General features: G+C 46.2%; 1 protein-coding gene across 1 annotated transcript; it reads left to right on the top strand.

Moving 5' to 3' along the window:
* Nucleotides 1-3,090: 3,090 nt before the first annotated feature.
* LOC123165872 (chaperone protein dnaJ 10) lies at nt 3,091-8,146 on the top strand. Its single transcript, XM_044583617.1, has 10 exons — nt 3,091-3,522; nt 3,615-3,674; nt 5,254-5,336; nt 5,586-5,745; nt 5,895-6,024; nt 6,624-6,782; nt 6,944-7,122; nt 7,229-7,309; nt 7,389-7,532; nt 7,768-8,146. Exons 1-10 carry the CDS (start codon nt 3,436-3,438, stop codon nt 7,867-7,869), a joined length of 1,185 nt encoding a protein of 394 aa, XP_044439552.1. The 5' UTR covers nt 3,091-3,435; the 3' UTR covers nt 7,870-8,146.
* The last annotated feature ends 11,854 nt before the right edge of the window (nt 8,147-20,000 follow it).

Raw genomic sequence — 20,000 nt, 5'->3', positions numbered from 1 at the left:
GCAACTAGGGTTGGGGACGGGGATGAGAAGGTGAGGGGACTGTCCGTGAAGTCCAAGCCACGAGGACTCCAGTCCCCTCTCGATGTGAGTATATTGCTCAAAGTCACCACATTTGTGGCTAGAGTACTCCAAAACCACCGCTTTTGCCAAAAATCACAAAAAGCCATCGACTCCGCGGCAAATGAGTAATAAATTGCACTAATTCAAAATTGAGACGCCTCTAACAGCGGAACTGACGGGTTGGCCCCACATGTTAGGCTAATTTGGCATGCCTAGCTGGATAATATGCTGAGGTGGCAAAGGGCCCACATGTCAGCCCTACACCTCCGTCTTCCTCCTCACATATCTCTTCCCCTCTCTCCCTCTTCCTATCCGTCGGCGGCTTGAGCTTGATGCTGCTGCAGGATGGTGGAGCTCGGGGGCGCTCCTCGACGACTGGCGGCGGCGAACGCGGTCGTACCCAGCTGCGAGATGCTGGCGAGCGGCTTGGGCGGAGCGTCTCCTCGCGCGGGATGATGTCGCGCAGGACGGCTGCTCGAGCGGCGGTGACTTGGACTCCGACGATGTGGGGAACAACCGGATCTAGAGAGTAGGGAGGCGAGGGAGGTCGAGCGCGAGGCGGGAGCCCGCCGCGAGAGTCACCCGCAGCATGGACGTACGCAGATGAATCGATCAGCCCTGGTCAGCAGCAGGTCGGCGCCGCGGCTCCCGATCCGGTTGATCTGCTGGCTTCCGCGTCCGTTTTCTGCCTGCAATACTCGATCCGCCACCACGTGATGCTGCAGGGAGGCGGTGCACGGCACTGCAGGAGGAGGGCACGAGCTGCCGTGCCCGGCATTGCCCGGCGGGTCTTGGTGGGCGGCCATGGAGTGGGCGAGTGGCGGTGTCGGGGCCAAGAGGGGAGGGGAGAATGGAACCGGTGGCGAGGCTTCTCAAGGGGCTCTGCCTGCCAGCGACCATGGTGGAGCGAGAGCGAGAACCTTTTCAGAGAGGGAGATATAGAAGAAAAGGAGGAGGAATAAGAAAAATAAAAACAGTTTAAAGGATATGGAAGGCTGACAGGTGGGGTCACCTTCCACCCCAACATATTATCCAGCTAGGCATGCCAAATCAGCCTGACATGTGGGGCCAACCCGTCAGTTCTATTGTTAGACGCGTCTCAGTTTTGAATTAGTGCAATTTGTTACTCATTTGCCGCGGAGTCGGTGGTTTTTTGTGATTTTTGACAAAAACGATGGTTTTAAAATACTCTAGCCACAAATGTGGTGGCTTTAAGCAATTTACTCTCTCGACGTAGATGTGAGGGGCTAGAGTAGCCTGCCTATGATGAGGCTGGGAGGGTGGTGGGGCGGAGGGGAGGAGGGCCACCGCTCCCATCCTCTAACTAGGCCATCCAGCTTAATCTTTAACGATGCACGCTCATGTTTATGTTGTGTGTGGTTGGCACAGAGAGTCTGTATTTTTTTTAGAAAAGGAGGATGACCCCGGCCTCTGCATCTGGGCGATGCGTACGGCCACTTTATTAATTATTCTCACAAGACCTTACAAAGTCATACAACTGTAAGACTAAAGCCGCCGTCTAAGCAACAAGCTGTCGCTACACCTATCCAGTTGATGAAGGGGCGCAGATAGCCTGGGCCTAATACCAAACAGACATCGCAGCCAAGCCTAATATCTAAGACCTGAGACCCCAACCTAGCCACTTGCCGGGTCTGGGGCACACACTGGTCCGGCGTGCCCTCAGAGGCCGCCAGCTGCCACCGCTCCATCTTCAGAACTGTACTGATGCATCAACCTTGCTCGGTCCAGCTATCGTCGATGCCACCACGGCGCCCAACGGCACCTCCTCCCTGCGCGCAAACAACTGAACACGTCGCGGTCGCCACTGATACACCTCAGCGTCATGCTGCCAAGTACCACCAGCCGACACAGCTTGAAGCTCTTAGAGGATCTGTCGTGCGTAGCACCTGCCGACCAGGCATGACCAAGCGTAGCACCTGTCGGTCAGGCATGACTTGACATCTCCACCGAAGCTCCGTGCAAGACGAAGCCGCTCCACCTCCTGCCTCTGACTTCCAGCGCTGCTCCACAAAACGATGCTCCCAAGAGAGAAACGACACCGCAGTGCCGCTATCGTCCGGTCTGGAACACCAGATCCTTGGGTTTCTCCCGGAGCAATACGAGTGGGTCGACGGTAGTCACATGACGATGCCTTCATCAAGGTAACGACGTGGAACGCCGCCATCGCCCGCCGCCGGCTCGGTTTTCACCGGCAACTACGTCTCCCCGACTCGCAGCTGGTACCAGATGACGGATCCCGAGATCCGAACACCCAGCCTCAGGCCGACCACCTCTGACGGAAGAGATGACCACCACCGCCGGCTGCACCGGTCAGAATAGATCTGATCGGAGGTGCCGCCGACGAGACCACCAGGCCCTCCACGCCGCCGTCGCCGATCTGAAGGCAGCATGCACGCCACCGCAGCCAAGCCGGCCGCCGCCAACCGCAGCCGTCGCCGCCGCCCGAAGGGCCATCCACAGCGCCCGCAGCCCTGGCTCCGCCGCGCCAAGCCGTCGTCGTCGAGGACGGGCAGGCCTCCTGCCGCCTGCAGCCATCCGCTGCGCCGCAGATCCCAGATCGGTCGCGCCACCACACGCCTTGGGGTCCGCCTCACCCCGAAGACGCGCGAGAGAGGAGATCCCCCGCCACCGCCGTCGGCCTCCGGGCTTAGCCCGGCGGCGTCTTCCGGCGGCGGCGGAGGGAGAGGAGGAGGGAGTTTGCGGCGGCGGCGGCTAGGTTTCTGGCCGCCCGAGTCGCCCTAGGGGGGAGGGCGACGCGAGGGGGTTTCTGGACGGGAGACAGATGATCAAAACGATGTCCTAAACCGATTTTCTTCAGGCGTTGATGTCAGACTTTGTTTGGCATTACTGAATATCAATGCGAGGCAAAGACTCCAGAAAGAAAAAAAACCTGATGGCAAGGTTAAGGGAAAAAAAATTCAACAATCCTCACAATAGACGATAAGGTAGTTTGTTTGACATCGTCTGGCAGACTTCTCCGGGGTGATTCAGGCCGAGGTAGTTGATACGGTCGACGACTCTGACTGCAGCAACCCACTGACCTGACCTGACCAGACCCAAATCCATCTTGGCTGCCGGACGTGGAATCGCGGTAGATTCCCAGCAAAGTAACAAGTTCTGTCCGACACCACGCGCTTTGCAGGTGGCCGAAATCCTAAAGCCCGACCAGTCGACCACCAGCCAGCTCCTCCGTCCTCTCCCCCCACCGCCGCCGCCCCCGCCGTCGCCGTCCGGCGCACCCCGTCTCCCCCGTCGACCGAACAGTCGGCCAGTTGGTGGATCCGTCCACCGCCGGCAACCGAATCGGGAAGAGGAGGAGGGGGCAGATCGAAGCTCCGGGGAGAGTCGCCGGCCATGGTTAAGGAGACGGGCTACTACGACGTGCTCGGCGTGATCCCCACAGCCAGCGAGTCCGAGATCAAGAAGGCCTATTACATCAAGGTAGCCCTCCCGCTCCTCCTCGCGTCTGCTCGCTTTGATACATTTTTTTTAGTATCTGATTCCTTCTGCTGCTGCTGCTGGTGGTGTTGCAGGCGAGGCAGGTCCACCCAGACAAGAACCCTAATGACCCCCAGGCCGCAGGGAAGTTCCAGGTAAAGTGTTTTGCCTTTGCTCCTTTACCAATCCGCCCACCTTTCGCTCAGCTCACATCTGAGCTGCTGTGCCAAGCAACCAGGACACTCATCCGATAGTGGAATCCTCGATTCAACCCGATTATAGGCTTACATCTTGGTGCCAAAACGCAAAAAACTTTGGATAATGCTAGCTGCCTCCAGACGAGTCTTGAAGGCAGGTGTTCTTGTTTGACTAGTCTGTTGGTGCCAATGGTGTTTTGCCTTCCTTTGCCGATCAACGACTCTTTTAAGTGCTTGTCTCATCTCGAGGACACATTCATCGAATTAAGGAGATAATTGAAATAAACAATTGCAACAAACAATGTTAAATAGCACTTTTGATTTACTTCTTGGCATAAATATTTAATGAATCAGTAATTTTTGTGTCATAGCTACTCTATACTTCCCTATGAGCAAATAGTGAACCTTATGTACCATCTAGTAACATGTTGCTTTGAGAGTTGAGACCTGTTTTTTTTCTAGAACACCGCCGACCACTGGCCAGTCAAGTGTGAATTGCCATCCGTCAAACTATATTTTTTTGTTGCTACTCTAAAAATAGTAGATTTCACAAATATATGTGTGCTTTCACATTATGCAATTTGAGAAATCAAAAGCCACGCCAGTTCACCTAAAAATGCTTTCGCACATTCAACCCTGCATATTGTCTTGGGCGATGCGAAAGAAGCTTCTGCCAAGCTTCAACTGGCCCAACCATGTGAAATTGTGAACTGCTTAACAACAAAACATGGTAATGTAGCTCAGGATATTGCTTACACTCTTCAGTAATTATGGCTTTCATCAGTTAGTTATATATTCTCATGCATGAAAGGGTTTTTTTGGTTAGAAACATGCATGAAAGAGTTGGGTGCTAGTTATTGTACGTGCGGCTCGTCTCCTTGGGCGGCTGCTGGTGTAGGTTCCTCACTTTTAAGGAAATCATACACTGAGCAACTGAAGCTGCACTCATCAATACGAACTTTTCACTGACCCATATATTTATTCTAGTTCAGATTCTGATGCAGTCATGAAGGTTTGATGCTCTTACTAGTATTGCTATATTCTTCAGGAAAATCTAGCTAGGGCATTTGAACCTAAATAGGCAGATTAACCATTTCAAGAAGCAAACTGGTCTGAGCCTGCAAGCAGTAAAAAATGTAACCTTATGTTCGTAAATAACTGTGAAACTATGATGTTATGCTAATCACATGCCACATGATTTTTTAATATATTTTAAAGAACTGTTCTCACTACGTACTACTCCCTCCGTCCCATAATATAAGAACGTTTTTGACACTACACTAGTGTCAAAAATGTTCTTATATTGTGGGACGGAGGGAGTACTTAGCTGTAAGTACATTGTTATAGAAAAATTTGTTATATAATTAGTTAATCAACATCGTTACTCCATAGCTGCTGTAGTTCGTATTATGTATTTCTCATGGTAGTTTTAAAATGAGAATTGATTCTATTGACTTTATGAGAAAGAATATTATGATGTGTGCCTATTTTTCTTTAGTATAAGACTGCTGTTTACACGGAGAAATTATGATTGCAGGAACTAGGGGAGGCATACCAAGTGCTTAGTGACCCCGCTCAGCGCCAAGCTTATGATGCACATGGGAAATCTGGCATCTCAACGTATGTTTGATTTCCATTGACAAATTATCTAGAGGTTTTGAAACCTACTCGAAACTTTAGGGCTGTGGACTTGACACTTATGGCAAAGCAGCATGAGTACTGTTAGTCGGGGCTTTTGTAAAGGACTAGAGGCAACTAATTTTCTTCACTCCAAAAGATGCAATTTTTGAAAAAAAAAGTTTCACCTCATATTGTAAATAATCTTATGATAATCATATTCTAACTAACTTGCTTGTCAACATTCTACAGGGATGGGATAATTGATCCAGCAGCAATTTTCGCAATGCTATTCGGTAGTGAGCTTTTTGAGGATTATATTGGTCAATTGGCAATGGCGTCAATGGCTTCACTTGATAATTTTGACGATGATGAACAGATCGACACAAAAAAGTTGCAAGACAAAATGCAGGTTTAGTCTAGATAAATTCTATGATCATTTACTAATATGCACCGACTCCATGACCATTAGTTTGGTTGTTGATCAGATTTCCATCCATTTTCATTGCATTTTATACTCTTTCGACCACTAATCTGCTGAATGGTAAACTACAACCGCAGGCTGTTCAAAAAGAAAGAGAGGAGAAACTTGCAGAGATACTTAAAAACCGTCTGCACCTTTATGTTCAAGGAAATAAAGAGGAATTCGTTCGGCTTGCTGAGGCCGAGGTGTCCAGACTTAGTGATGCAGGTTTGCACCCTTCCTCCTTGAACTCTGGATCCTTTTCCCTTGGTTGTCCTGCCTATTGCTGTAAGAATTTAGCCGACAGTTGATGCGTTTGAAGGAGCTGCAATTTCGATGGTTCACTGTGTGATTATCTTATTTGATGTGTTCATGAGCATAGTGTATGTGATGGCATTCTTAGAATCGTCTGGAAAAAGCAGTTACTGTTTTTTCGATGGGGTAAGTTGGCAGGGGTAACAGCTGTTTCGCATTTGGCTTAACTAAAGACAATCAAACTTTATAGTCCCTCTTATCTGCTAACTAAAAATAATATTTAATGAATTACATCATTGTTGACGTCTTGTCTGAAGCAAAGGATGCATGGAAGATCTAAGCTGGTCTGTAGGAGTACTCCATAGTCCTAATTTGCTCTTCTCTTACTGAAGTACATGACAATGCTATAGGTAGACTAGAATGTGTTTCCTGAACCTTTTTGTAACTGTCTAATGCTTTTGTTTTAATACATTTTTCTGTTTGTATTCTCCTGTATGCTCTGTTGGATGGGCCCTTGATATCTGTAATCTGAAGTTCCTCCCTCTTTTTGTCCTGTTGTCGTTGTCCTGCAGCATATGGGCTTGTTATGCTGAACACTATTGGCTATGTATATTCAAGACAAGCTGCAAAAGAACTTGGAAAGAAGGCAATATATTTGGGGGTTCCGTTTGTAGCAGAATGGTTCAGAGACAAAGGCCATTTTATCAAATCCCAAGTAACAGCTGCAGCAGGTAAAAGTGTCTCATCAATATTTTGTGAGCTTGTTTTGATATGGCTTATCGCGATTGCATACGTGATACAGTGCTTCTTTGGGTCGTGAGTGTTCATGCTAGCACATGAATGCTAGTATCATGTTGGTGATAAAACTCGGTTTTCTTGCGGTATATTGCAGGTGCAATAGCTCTTATGCAGCTGCAAGAAGACTTGAAGAAACAGATGGGTGCTGAGGGCCAGACCACAGAGGAAGAACTTGAAGTGTACATGCAGAACCACAAAAAAGTTATGGTTGATTCCTTGTGGAAGCTTAATGTTGCTGACATAGAAGCCACCATATCACATGTCTGCCAGATGGTCTGTCCCAGCTTACCTGCAACCTTTTCATGCATGTTATGTGCCTTGTATTCTTCAGTACTTAAAAGCTGATTAGCAGTGATTTGTAACATTGTGTTGATACCAGGTGCTTCAGGACCCCTTGGCCAGGAAGGATGACCTGCGTCTTCGTGCCAAAGGACTGAAAACTTTAGGGAAAATTTTCCAGGTATTGCTCGTTCATTTGTCTAATTCACGTGTCAGTAATGTCATTTCAGTTAATGAGCTTTATTTCTTCTCCATAATAGGGTGTTAAGCTCAACAGTGGCGAGGGGGAAGGTTCGCACATGAAGAATATAGATAACATGGATGACAATGCCGGTAGCTCCCCTGATTCGTCACCAAAACGGGAGCCATCATTCAATCCCATTCCTAACCCTCCTCTTACCCAGGTAGTTGCCCCTAAATTTTCATCTCCTGTGAAATTCCTGAAAAACAGCTGTTCCTTTCTCCCATTGTAAATACATTGTCATTTTGACTCAGTGGAATTGTATTGGACTTGGGCCAGAGTTGTTTCTTGTTTTGACTTTTCAAACTAACCTTGGCCATAGTTAAAACTCTTACCTGACCTATTTTTCCCTCCTCCCACACAAGACACTGAGAACTCATTTTTTGTTGTTGTGCTAGAGTCCATATGTGGAGGCTCCCCAGTTTGGCGGAACCTATTGTTCGTTCAACTTCCCAATGCCGACGGCTCCACCAGGTGCGCAAAGGGATCCGGTGCCTTGATGGCTGACACCAGATTTCGTGTACCATTAATTATTTCATGTAATATCGCTTGTGCATGGTGCATCATTTGTACCTGTGGTAGTAGAGGAGACGGATGAGTCCGAATCAGTCAGATATAACCTCACTATTTCTCCGGTTGTGTAGCAGCCGCGCATTGTCTGTCTATTGTGTACAGTTGTGTTAAGGCTGCTGTTACAGCAGCAGCAGGTCACAATTGTTGTACATGATTTGGTGTTGTTATTCCTGAGCTGAGGTCTCTTGCTGACATTGAGGTTTACATGTCTCTGCTTTCTGTTGTGACTGTTCTTTTTTGCCAATTGCGCGATGAACAGTCGTTCTGTGCAAAGAAGTTGATGTCCTGTTTAGAATGCAGAAAACTGTACATTTTTAGGGCCCCTGTTTGATTTGATGAATACCAGAAGGAGCTGGAAAATTTTACAGGATTGCATGGGCTGATGGGCATGCAATGTGCAATGGGAAAAAGATAAAAAAATACGAAATGATAAGTGCCTTACGTGTGGCATAAAGCAACATGGGCCAAACGCCTTCATTATCATCCATTTTGCTACGTCAATCATATGACATCAGCGGAATCTTTTTGGTTTTTTGAACTTAAAAATATTTTATCTCCTAAATAAAAAATTGATTAAAATTCGTTTTCATCATTAAATTCGTCTCGACGAGATCTTCAAAATTAGATCCTATATTGATATGTTTCGATGACTTTTTTGGGGGCCAAAAGTTGCCATGATATGTTTCATCTATTCTTTTTCTTCTAGTTAAAGCAACCATTGCATTTCAACTACTTTTCATGGAAAATTTTATTAATTGATCATGGCAATTATATTAATTAACCACGACAAATTTACTTCATGGATCATGGCAATTTTTAGTAATTCATCATGGCAATTTTTTATTTTCACCATGGCAATTTTTTTTTGTATGAACTATGGCAGGTTTTGTGCATGTATCATGGCAAATTTAAATAATTCACCATGGAAATTTAATTTATGGTTCATGTCAAATTTGAGTCTTGACCATGCATTTTTCAAGTAATTGACGATGGATTTCTTTTTAATTATGAACCATGTCAAAATTATTTCATGGATCATGATAAATTTTAGTAATTCATCATGGCAAGTTTAGTTTCTTAATCCCTTTTCTATAACATGTCAAAATTTACTTTAAACGTAGAAGAGAAAAGTAATTGAAACATATCATGGCAACTTCGGTACAATAGACATGACAACTTTTAACCCATCTAAAAAGTCGTCAAAACATATTAATATGGGATCTAGTTTTGTATATGTCGCCACGGCGGATTTAATGGTGAAAACAGTTTTTTAATCAGATTTTTAATTTAAGAGATAAAACATTTTAAAACTGAAAACCCAAAAGATTCCCGCTAGCATCATCAGTTACGTAATTTGTGCATGCATGCGGTGACATGGCGCGATCTGTGGTGATGGGGGCGTTTAGTTCAAGTTGCTTCGTGCCACACGTGTGGTACTTACCGGGGTCCAAAAAAATAGAAACCATAGGAAGCGTCACATGAAAAGAGAAGGAAAGAAAAAAAGTGACGCGGTGTTGATCACATCATATGGAGAACGAGTCATGAATATGGATATGGATGACTATTGGCATGATATATGTGTTCTCATCAATAGATAAGACTCAAATATTACTTTTCCGTAGTTAAGCGCAAAGTGGCATATGAAATTTTTGGCACGACAATCCATGGGGAATATGTGGTGTTTTCATGATTGATGCTACCATTCCCCCAAGCAACCACAAACAAAAAAGCAATGGCACAACTAAGGGCTTTTCAAGAACTTCGAATGTTTTCAGTGAACTGATGCAATAGATATATACCATTTATTCCCTCCGATCCATATTACTTGTTGGTTTAGTACAGAGTTAGTACAACTATGGCATTGTCATGAGCCTTTGCTCAACTAGACTATCGGAGTTTGATCATGGTAAATGAAGGAACTCAGACCCGATCTAGACAACTTGAGAAGAAAGTTAGAGCTATGAGAGAATTCATGGATAAGATCCAAGCAGATCTAGCCGAACGGATGCAACAACAGGTTGAAGAGTTTCAAGCTCAAATACAATTACAACAACAGTTTGAGAAGCAAAAAATTTCTTCTATTTTTGAAATATAGAGAGAGGTTAGTGGCTTCAACCTCACACAAAGAGGGATAGAGGCAACACCTTTTGACGCAAAAAATATAACTTTGTACTAAACCAACAAGTAACATGGATCGGAGGGAGTACAAAATTTCAATTCAATGGACAAATAAATTCGTCCGCGAATACTTCTATGTTGGAGTTTTTTTTTTTGGAATTTGTATGATAAGTTAAATATACATAGTGTCGACTCAATTATTGTATTAGAATTTGTTCGGTGATGTTTGTGTGTGGGAACAACTCACAACTGAGAAATTTTTCTATGGTGACACTATTCATGCATGTAATTCAAACGAATGGACTATATGAATGGAGCAATTTTTCTTTGGATCAAAGTTTCATAGGAAAAACAAAAGGTTGACAATCCACTCAAACCTCAATTTTACATTGATATGCACAAAGAACAAGACAAATGTCATAAGTAGCATAATATTAACTTCACCTTACCTTTACATATGTTTTTTTACCTTAATTTAACCATGTTTTTTAGGATTCTTGTGTTTTTCCTATTTATGCGAGCCAAACATCCAGTTCTGCAGAATCATACACACATTTCTACAAATTTATGTGTTTTCACAATCCACTACTTTGGACATGCAATCCTACCTAATTCCCATGTTTTGAAATTCTGGAAATCAAAGAGGCCCTCAATGTTTCTAAGGGCCTCTTTGGATCATATGATTTTAGGAGATTCGAATCCTAAATTTTCTTTTTCCGTAAGGAAGCCCTTTGGATCACATGATCGAGGTTTTAAAATTCCTATGGAATCCATTCCTATATACACATTCCATGGAAATATGAATACGAGCTCCAACCTTATTTTCTTTTTTGCTTTTAGAAGTCCAATGCACTTTCACTCTATCTCTCTCTACCCTCTCTCCTCAATCCTCTAAAATCCACGTGTTTCTTTTTCCTGTGCACCATTCAAAGGCATATACTGCAGAATTCATGTGTTTGAAAATCATTTTATGATTCCATGCTACGTGACATCTAAATCCTGCGTTTTTTCCTACCTACGTTTCAAATCCATGCAATTCAAAGTGGTGTTACAAAATCAAAAGAATACAATTGGAATAGTGGAGTCCATATGTCTTAGAGCATCTCCAGCGCGCCGGGTTCGTCCTGGGGCCGCCGGCACCAATTCGGTTTTGGCGCGAAAACGCCGAGTCAGTGGCACGCGCCTCGTCTTTCCCAGAACGCCTCGGTTTCCCGCGGGGATCAATGGCAAGGCTGCCGCCGGTCAGCCTTGCCATTGATTCCTCACGGGCGGCGCGTCACGGGCGGCCTGGCGCGACGACGCCTCCCCTTCCAGCACGCGTTCACACGTCGCCTGGGGCTATAAAAACCAGAGGCTTCCCTCGCCGCTGGCCACCCAGTCCACCGAGCCCAAACCAGCCGCCGTCCCTCCCTTCCGCCGCCGAGCACTGCCGCTCTCCCCTTCCCTCCCCTTCCCCTCCTTCTCTCCATGGCGGAACGCTTCCCCGGCGACGCCGCGGCGGCCAACGGCTTCGGCCGCCGCTCTCTCCAGGAGTGCGAATCGTGGCTGCTCTTCGAGGCGAACATCCCGGCGCCGCCGGACATGCGTGTCGGGCCGACGGGGTGGAAGCTCAGCAACGGCGGCGACCCCATCCCCCCCGTTCCCGACGTCGATGCGCGCTGGCTTCTTCGCCGCCGAGGTCGACCGCATGCGGTCGTCCTTGTCGGAGGAGCAGCGCGCCCTGCCCCAGTACGCCGCCGACAACAACGCCGCGTGGGCGGACTACTTCAAGCGGCCGCAGGCGCAGCGGCTGGCGTCCACGAACGGGGCGCCGGTGGTCGGCGGCGTGAAGAACAACGACGGGCGTTGCCTCTGGTGGGGCGTCCCCGGCCGAACCCTGCACGAGGTGATAGCGCACCTCGAGGGCGGCAACAACCCGCCGCGCCGGCGGCCGTGCCGGCCCCTCGCCGGAGCGCCGGGCCGTGGGTGCCCGGGAGGTTCGGCGGCTCCTCCTCCTCCCACTCTTCATCCTCCTCCCGCTCCTCCTTCCACTCTTCTGGCTCGCCGGCGCTCCTCGGCGTCAAGGCAGAGCCCGCCGCGGAGACACCTGTTGGAAATATGCCCTAGAGGCAATAATAAATTGGTTATTAATATATTTCCTTATTCATGATAATCGTTTATTATCCATGCTAGAATTGTATTGATAGGAAACTCAGATAGATGTGTGGATACATAGACAACACCATGTCCCTAGTAAGCCTCTAGTTGACTAGCTCGTTGATCAACGGATAGTCATGGTTTCCTGACTATGGACATTGGATGTCATTGATAACGGGATCACATCATTAGGAGAATGATGTGATGGACAAGACCCAATCCTAAGCATAGCATAAAAGATCGTGTAGTTTCGTTTGCTAGAGCTTTTCCAATGTCAAGTATCTTTTCCTTAGACCATGAGATCGTGCAACTTCCGGATACCGTAGGAGTGCTTTGGGTGTGCCAAACGTCACAACGTAACTGGGTGACTATAAAGGTGCACTACGGGTATCTCCGAAAGTGTCTGTTGGGTTGGCACGGATCAAGACTGGGATTTGTCACTCCGTGTGACGGAGAGGTATCTCTGGGCCCACTCGCTAATGCATCATCATAATGAGCTCAATGTGACTAAGGCGTTAGTCACGGGATCATGCATTGCGGTACGAGTAAAGAGACTTGCCAGTAACGAGATTGAACAAGGTATTGGGATACCGACGATCGAATCTCGGGCAAGTAACATACCGTTTGACAAAGGGAATTGCATACGGGATTGATTGAATCCACCACACCGTGGTTCATCCGATGAGATCATCGTGGAACATGTGGGAGCCAACATGGGTTTCCAGATCCCGCTGTTGGTTATTGACCGGAGAGGCGTCTCGGTCATGTCTGCATGTCTCCCGAACCCGTAGGGTCTACACACTTAAGGTTCGGTGACGCTAGGGTTGTAGAGATATATGTATGCGGAAACCCGAAAGTTGTTCGGAGTCCCGGATGAGATCCCGGACGTCACGAGAGGTTCCGGAATGGTCCGGAGGTGAAGAATTATATATAGGAAGTCAAGTTTCGGCCACCGGGAAAGTTTCGGGGGTTACCGGTATTGTACCGGGACCACCGGAAGGGTCCCGGGGGTCCACCGGGTGGGGCCACCTATCCCGGAGGGCCCCGTGGGCTGAAAGTGGAAGGGAACCAGCCCCTAGTGGGCTGGGCGCCCCCCATGGGCCTCCCCCCCATGCGCCTAGGGTTGGGAACCCTAGGGTGGGGGGTTCCCCCTTGCCTTGGGGGGCAAGGCAACCCTTTCCCCCCCTTGGCCGCCGCCCCCCTTGGAGATCTGATCTCCCAAGGGCTGGCGCCCCCCCAGGGGTCCTATAAATAGTGGGGGGAGGGAGGGCAGCAACATTACAGCCTTGGGCGCCTCCCTCCTCCCCTACAACACCTCTCTCTCTCTCGCAGAAGCTTGGCGAAGCCCTGCCAGAGACCCGCTACATCCACCACCACGCCGTCGTGCTGCTAGATCTCCATCAACCTCTCCTTCCCCCTTGCTGGATCAAGAAGGAGGATACGTCGCTGCACCGTACGTGTGTTGAACGCGGAGGTGCCGTCCGTTCGGCACTCGGTCATCGGTGATTTGGATCACGGCGAGTACGACTTCGTCATCCACGTTCATTGGAACGCTTCCGCTCGCGATCTACAAGGGTATGTAGATGCACTCCTTTCCCCTCGTTGCTAGTAGACTCCATAGATGCATCTTGGTGAGCGTAGGAAAATTTTAAATTATGCTACGATTCCCAACAGTGGTATCAGAGCCAGGTCTATGCGTAGTTACTATGCACGAGTAGAACACAAAGCAGTTGTGGGCGTTGAGTTTGCCAATTCTTCTTGCCGCTACTAGTCGTTTCTTGTTTCGGCGGCATTGTAGGATGAAGCGGCCCGGACCGACCTTACACGTACGCTTACGTGAGACAGGTTCCACCGACTGACATGCACTAGATGCATAAGGTGGCTAGCGGGTGTCTGTCTCTCCTACTTTAGTCGGAACGGATTCGATGAAAAGGGTCCTTATGAAGGGTAAATAGAAATTGGCAAATCACGTTGTGGTCATACGTAGGTAAGAAAACGTTCTTGCTAGAAACCTACAAACCACGTAAAAACTTGCAACAACAATTAGAGGACGTCTAACTTGTTTTTGCAGCAAGTGCTATGTGATGTGATATGGCCAGAAGATGTGATGAATGATATATGTGATGTATGAGATTGATCACATTCTTGTAATAGGAATGACGACTTGCATGTCGATGAGTATGACAACCGGCAGGAGCCATAGGAGTTGTCTTTATTATTTTGCATGACCTGCGTGTCATTGAATAACGCCATGTAAATTACTTTACTTTGTTGCTAAACGCGTTAGCCATAGAAGTAGAAGTAATCGTTGGCGTGACGAATTCATGAAGACACAATGATGGAGATCATGATGATGGAGATCATGGTGTCATGCCGGTGACGAAGATGATCATGGTGCCCCGAAGATGGAGATCAAAGGAGCATGATGATATTGGCCATATCATGTCACTATTTGATTCCATGTGATGTTTATCATATTTTTGCATCTTATTTGCTTAGAACGACGGTAGTAAGTAAGATGATCCCTTATAATAATTTCAAGAAAGTGTTCACCCTAACTGTGCACCGTTGCGAAGGTTCGTTGTTTCGAAGCACCACGTGATGATCGGGTGTGATAGATTCTAACGTTCGAATACAACGGGTGTTGACGAGCCTAGCATGTACAGACATGGCCTCGGAACACACGCAATACACTTAGGTTGACTTGACGAGCCTAGCATGTACAGACATGGCCTCGGAACACGGAGGACCGAAAGGTCGAGCATGAGTCGTATAGAAGATATGATCAACATGGAGATGTTCACCGATCTTGACTAGTCCGTCTCACGTGATGATCGGACACGGCCTAGTTAAACTCGGATCATGTTTCACTTAGATGACTAGAGGGATGTCTATCTGAGTGGGAGTTCATAATCAGATGAACTTCATTATCATGAACATAGTCAAAAAGGTATTTGCAAATTATGTCATAGCTTGCGCTTTAGTTCTACTGGTTAAGATATGTTCCTAGAGAAAATTTAGTTGAAAGTTGGTAGTAGCAATTATGCGGACTGGGTCCGTAAACTGAGGATTGTCCTCATTGCTGCACAGAAGGCTTATGTCCTTAATGCACCGCTCGGTGTGCTGAACCTCAGCGTCGTCTGTAGATGTTACGAAACATCTGACATACACGTTTTGATGACTACGTGATAGTTCAGTGCGGTTTAGAATTGTGGCACCAAAGACGTTTTTGAAACGTCGCAGAACATGTGAGATGTTCCGAAGACTGAAATTGGGATTTCAGACTAGTGCCCACGTCAAGAGGTATGAGACCTCTGACAAGTTTCTTAAGCCTGCAAACTGAGGGAGAAAAGCTCAATCGTTGAGCATGTGCTCAGATTGTCTGAATGCCACAATCGCTTGAATCGAGTGGGAGTTAATCTCCCAGATGAGATAGTGATAGTTCTCCATAGTCACTGCCACCAAGCTAGTAGAGCTTCGTGATGAACTATAACATATCAAGGATAGTTATGATGATCCTTGAGCTATTCGCGATGTTTGACATCGCGAGAGTAGAAATCAAGAAGGAGCATCAATTGTTGATGGTTAGTAAAACCACTAGTTTAAGAAGGGCAAGGGCAAAAGGGATACTTCATGAAACAGCAAGTCGTTTGCTGCTCTAGTGAAGAATCCCAAGGTTGAACCCAAACCTGAGACTAAGTGCTTCTGTAATGAGAGGAACGGCCACTGAAGCAGTACTACCCTAGATACTTGGTAGATGAGAAGGCAGGCAAGGTCGACAGAAGTATATTGGATATACGTTACATGAATGTGTACTTTACTAGTACTCCTAGCAGCACCAGGGTATTAGATACCGGTTCGGTTGCTAAGTGTTAGTAACTCGAAATAAAAGCTGCGGAATAAGGAGGAGACTAGCTAAAGGTGAGATGACGATATGTGTTGGAAGTGTTTCCAAGGTTGATGTGATCAAGCATCGCATGCTCCCTCTACCATCGAGATTTGGTGTTTGCGTTGAACATGATTGGATTATGTTTACCGCAAAACGGTTATTCATTTAAGGAGAATAATGGTTACTCTGTTTATTTGAATAATACCTTCAATGGTCTTGCACCTAAAATGAATCTCGATAGTAGTGATACACATGTTCATGCCAAAAGATATAAGATAGTAATGATAGTACCACATACTTGTGGCACTGCCACTTGAGTCATATTGGTGCAGAACGCATGAAGAAGCTCCATGTAGGTGGATCTTTGGACTTACTCGTTTTTGAAAAGATTGAGACATGCGAACCATGTCCATTGGTATATATGCATGAAGAAACTCCATACAGATGGATCATTTGGACTCACTTGATTATGAATCACTTGAGACATGCAAATCATACCACATGGGCAAAATGACTGAAAGTCCTCGTTTTCAGTGAGATGGAACAAGAGAGCAACTTATTGGAAGTAATACATTTTGATGTACGCAGTCCAAGAGTGCTGAGGCATGCAGTGGATATCGTTATGTTCTTACTTCACAGATGATTTGAGTAGATGCTGAGTGTATTTACTTGATGAAACACTAGTCTGAATTATTGAAAGGTTCAAGTAATTTCAGAGTGAAGTTGAAGATCGTCGTGACAAGAGGATAAAATGTCTATGATATGATCATAGAGATATCTGAGTTACGAGTTTGGCACACAATTAAGACATTGTGGAAAGTGTTTCACAATTAACACCGCCTGGAACACCATAGTGTGATGGTGTGTCCGAACATCATAACTGCACCCTATTGGATATGGTGCGTACCATGATGTCTCTTATCGAATTACCACTATCGTTTATGGGTTAGGCATTAGAGACAACCGCATTCACTTTAAAAGGGGCACCACGCAATTCCGTTGAGACGACACCGTTTAGAGAAACCTAAGTTGTCGTTTCTTAAAAGTTTGGGGCTGCGATGCTTATGTGAAAAAGTTTCAGGCTGATAAGCTCGAACCCAAAGCGGATAAATGCATCTTCATAGAATACCCAAAAACAGTTGGGTATACCTCCTATTTCAGATCTGGAAGCAAAAGTAATTGCTTCTAGAAACGAGTCCTTTCTCGAGGAAAAGTTTCTCTCGAAAGAATTGAGTGGGAGGATGGTGGAGACTTGATAAGGTTATTGAACCGTCGCTTCAACTAGTGTGTAGCAGGGCACAGGAAGTTGTTCCTGTGGCACCTACACCAATTGAAGTGGAAGCTTATGATAGTGATCATGAAACTTCGGATCAAGTCACTACCAAACCTCGTAGGACGACGAGGATGCGCACTACTTCAGAGTAATGCGTGATCCTGTCTTGGAAGTCATGTTGCTAGACAACAATGAACCTACGAGCTATGGAGAAGCGATGGTGGGCCCATATTCCGACGAATGGCTCGAGGCCATGAAATCCGAGATAGAATCCATGTATCAGAACAAAGCATGGACTTTGGTGGACTTGCCCGATGATCGGCAAGCCATTGAGATAAATGGATCTTTAAGAAGAAGACGGACATGGACGGTAATGTTACCGTCTATGAAGCTCGACTTGTGGCAAAGAGAATTTTCACAAGTTCAAGGAGTTGACTACGATGAGTTTTTCTCATCCGTAGCGATGCTTAGGTCCGTCGGAATCATGTTAGCATTAGCTACATTTATGAAATCTGGCAGATGGATGTCAAAACAAGTTTCCTTACCAGTTTTCGTAAGGAAAGGTTGTATGTGATACAATCAGAAAGGTTTTGTCGATCCTAAGGATGCTAAAAGGTATGCTAGCTCCAGCGATCCTTCCATGGATTAGAGCAAGCATCTCGGAGTCAGAATATACGCTTTGATGGAGTGATCAAAGTTTTTGGGTTTATACAAAGTTTGTTAGAAACTTGTATTTACAATAAAGTGAGTGGGAGCGCTACAACAATTCTGATAAGTATATGTGAATGACATATTGTTGATCCGAAATGATGTAAAATTTCTGGAAAGCATAAAGGGTTGTTTGAAAGGAGTTTTTCAAAGGAAGACCTGGATAAAGCTGCTTACATATTGGGCATCAAGATCCATAGAGATAGAGCAAGACGCCTGATGATACTTTCAAAAGACAGCACACCTTGACATGATTTTGAAAGAGTTCAAAATAGATCAGCAAAGAAGGAGTTCTTGGCTGTGTTACAAGGTGTGAGTATTGAGTGAGATTCAAGACCTGACCACAGCAGAAGATAGAGAAAAGACGAAGGTCGTCCCCTATGCTTTAGACGTAGGCTCTATAGTATGCTATGCTGTGTACCGCACATGTAGTGTGCCTTGCCATGAGTTGGTCAAGAGGGTACAATGGTGATCCGGGAAAGGATCTCATGACAGCGGTCGAACTTATCCTTAGTACCTAGTGGATTAAGGAATTTTCTCGATTATGGAGGTGGAAAGGAGTTCGTCGTAAAGGGTTACGTCGATGCGAACTTTGACACTAATCCGGATGACTCTGAGTAGTAAACCGGATTCGTATAGTAGAGCAATTGTTTGAAATGGCTCCAAATAGCGCGTGGTAGCATCCACAAGATGACATAGATATTCGTAAAGCACACGGTTCTGAAAGGTTTAGACCCGTTGACTAATAACCTCTCTCACAAGCATAACATGACCAAACCAGAACACATTGAGTGATAATCACATAGTGATGTGAACTAGATTGTTGACTCTAGTAAACTCTTTAGATGTTGGTCACATGGTGATGTGACCAGTGAGTGTTAATCACATGGTGATGTGAACTAGATTATTGACTCTAGTGCAAGTGGGAGACTGTTGGAAATATGCCCTAGAGGCAATAATAAATTGGTTATTAATATATTTCCTTATTCATGATAATCGTTTATTATCCATGCTAGAATTGTATTGATAGGAAACTCAGATACATGTGTGGATACATAGACAACACCATGTCCCTAGTAAGCCTCTAGTTGACTAGCTCGTTGATCAACGGATAGTCATGGTTTCCTGACTATGGACATTGGATGTCATTGATAACGGGATCACATCATTAGGAGAATGATGTGATGGACAAGACCCAATCCTAAGCATAGCATAAAAGATCGTGTAGTTTCGTTTGCTAGAGCTTTTCCAATGTCAAGTATCTTTTTCTTAGACCATGAGATCGTGCAACTCCCGGATACCGTAGGAGTGCTTTGGGTGTGCCAAACGTCACAACGTAACTGGGTGACTATAAAGGTGCACTACGGGTATCTCCGAAAGTGTCTGTTGGGTTGGCACGGATCAAGACTGGGATTTGTCACTCCGTGTGACGGAGAGGTATCTCTGGGCCCACTCGGTAATGCATCATCATAATGAGCTCAATGTGACTAAGGCGTTAGTCACGGGATCATGCATTGCGGTACGAGTAAAGAGACTTGCCGGTAACGAGATTGAACAAGGTATTGGGATACCGACGATCGAATCTCGGGCAAGTAACATACCGTTTGACAAAGGGAATTGCATACGGGATTGATTGAATCCTCGACACCGTGGTTCATCCGATGAGATCATCGTGGAACATGTGGGAGCCAACATGGGTATCCAGATCCCGCTGTTGGTTATTGACCGGAGAGGCGTCTCGGTCATGTCTGCATGTCTCCCGAACCCGTAGGGTCTACACACTTAAGGTTCGGTGACGCTAGGGTTGTAGAGATATATGTATGCGGAAACCCGAAAGTTGTTCGGAGTCCCGGATGAGATCCTGGACGTCACGAGAGGTTCCGGAATGGTCCGGAGGTGAAGAATTATATATAGGAAGTCAAGTTTCGGCCACT

The sequence above is a fragment of the Triticum aestivum genome, chromosome 7D, assembly GCF_018294505.1.
Source record: "Triticum aestivum cultivar Chinese Spring chromosome 7D, IWGSC CS RefSeq v2.1, whole genome shotgun sequence".
In the NCBI taxonomy this organism is placed as follows: Eukaryota; Viridiplantae; Streptophyta; class Magnoliopsida; order Poales; family Poaceae; genus Triticum; species Triticum aestivum.
This window is presented reverse-complemented; position numbering and strand designations above follow the sequence as displayed.

What these genes read in the sequence shown, in the direction of transcription:
- LOC123165872 (XM_044583617.1), top strand. Translation starts at nt 3,436, where the DNA reads ATGGTTAAGGAGACGGGCTACTACGACGTGCTCGGCGTGATCCCCACA. An exon ending in GTCCAGACTTAGTGATGCAG is followed by an intron (nt 6,025 to 6,623) that starts GTTTGCACCCTT and finishes GTTGTCCTGCAG; the next exon opens with CATATGGGCTTGTTATGCTG. An exon ending in CTAACCCTCCTCTTACCCAG is followed by an intron (nt 7,533 to 7,767) that starts GTAGTTGCCCCT and finishes TTGTTGTGCTAG; the next exon opens with AGTCCATATGTGGAGGCTCC.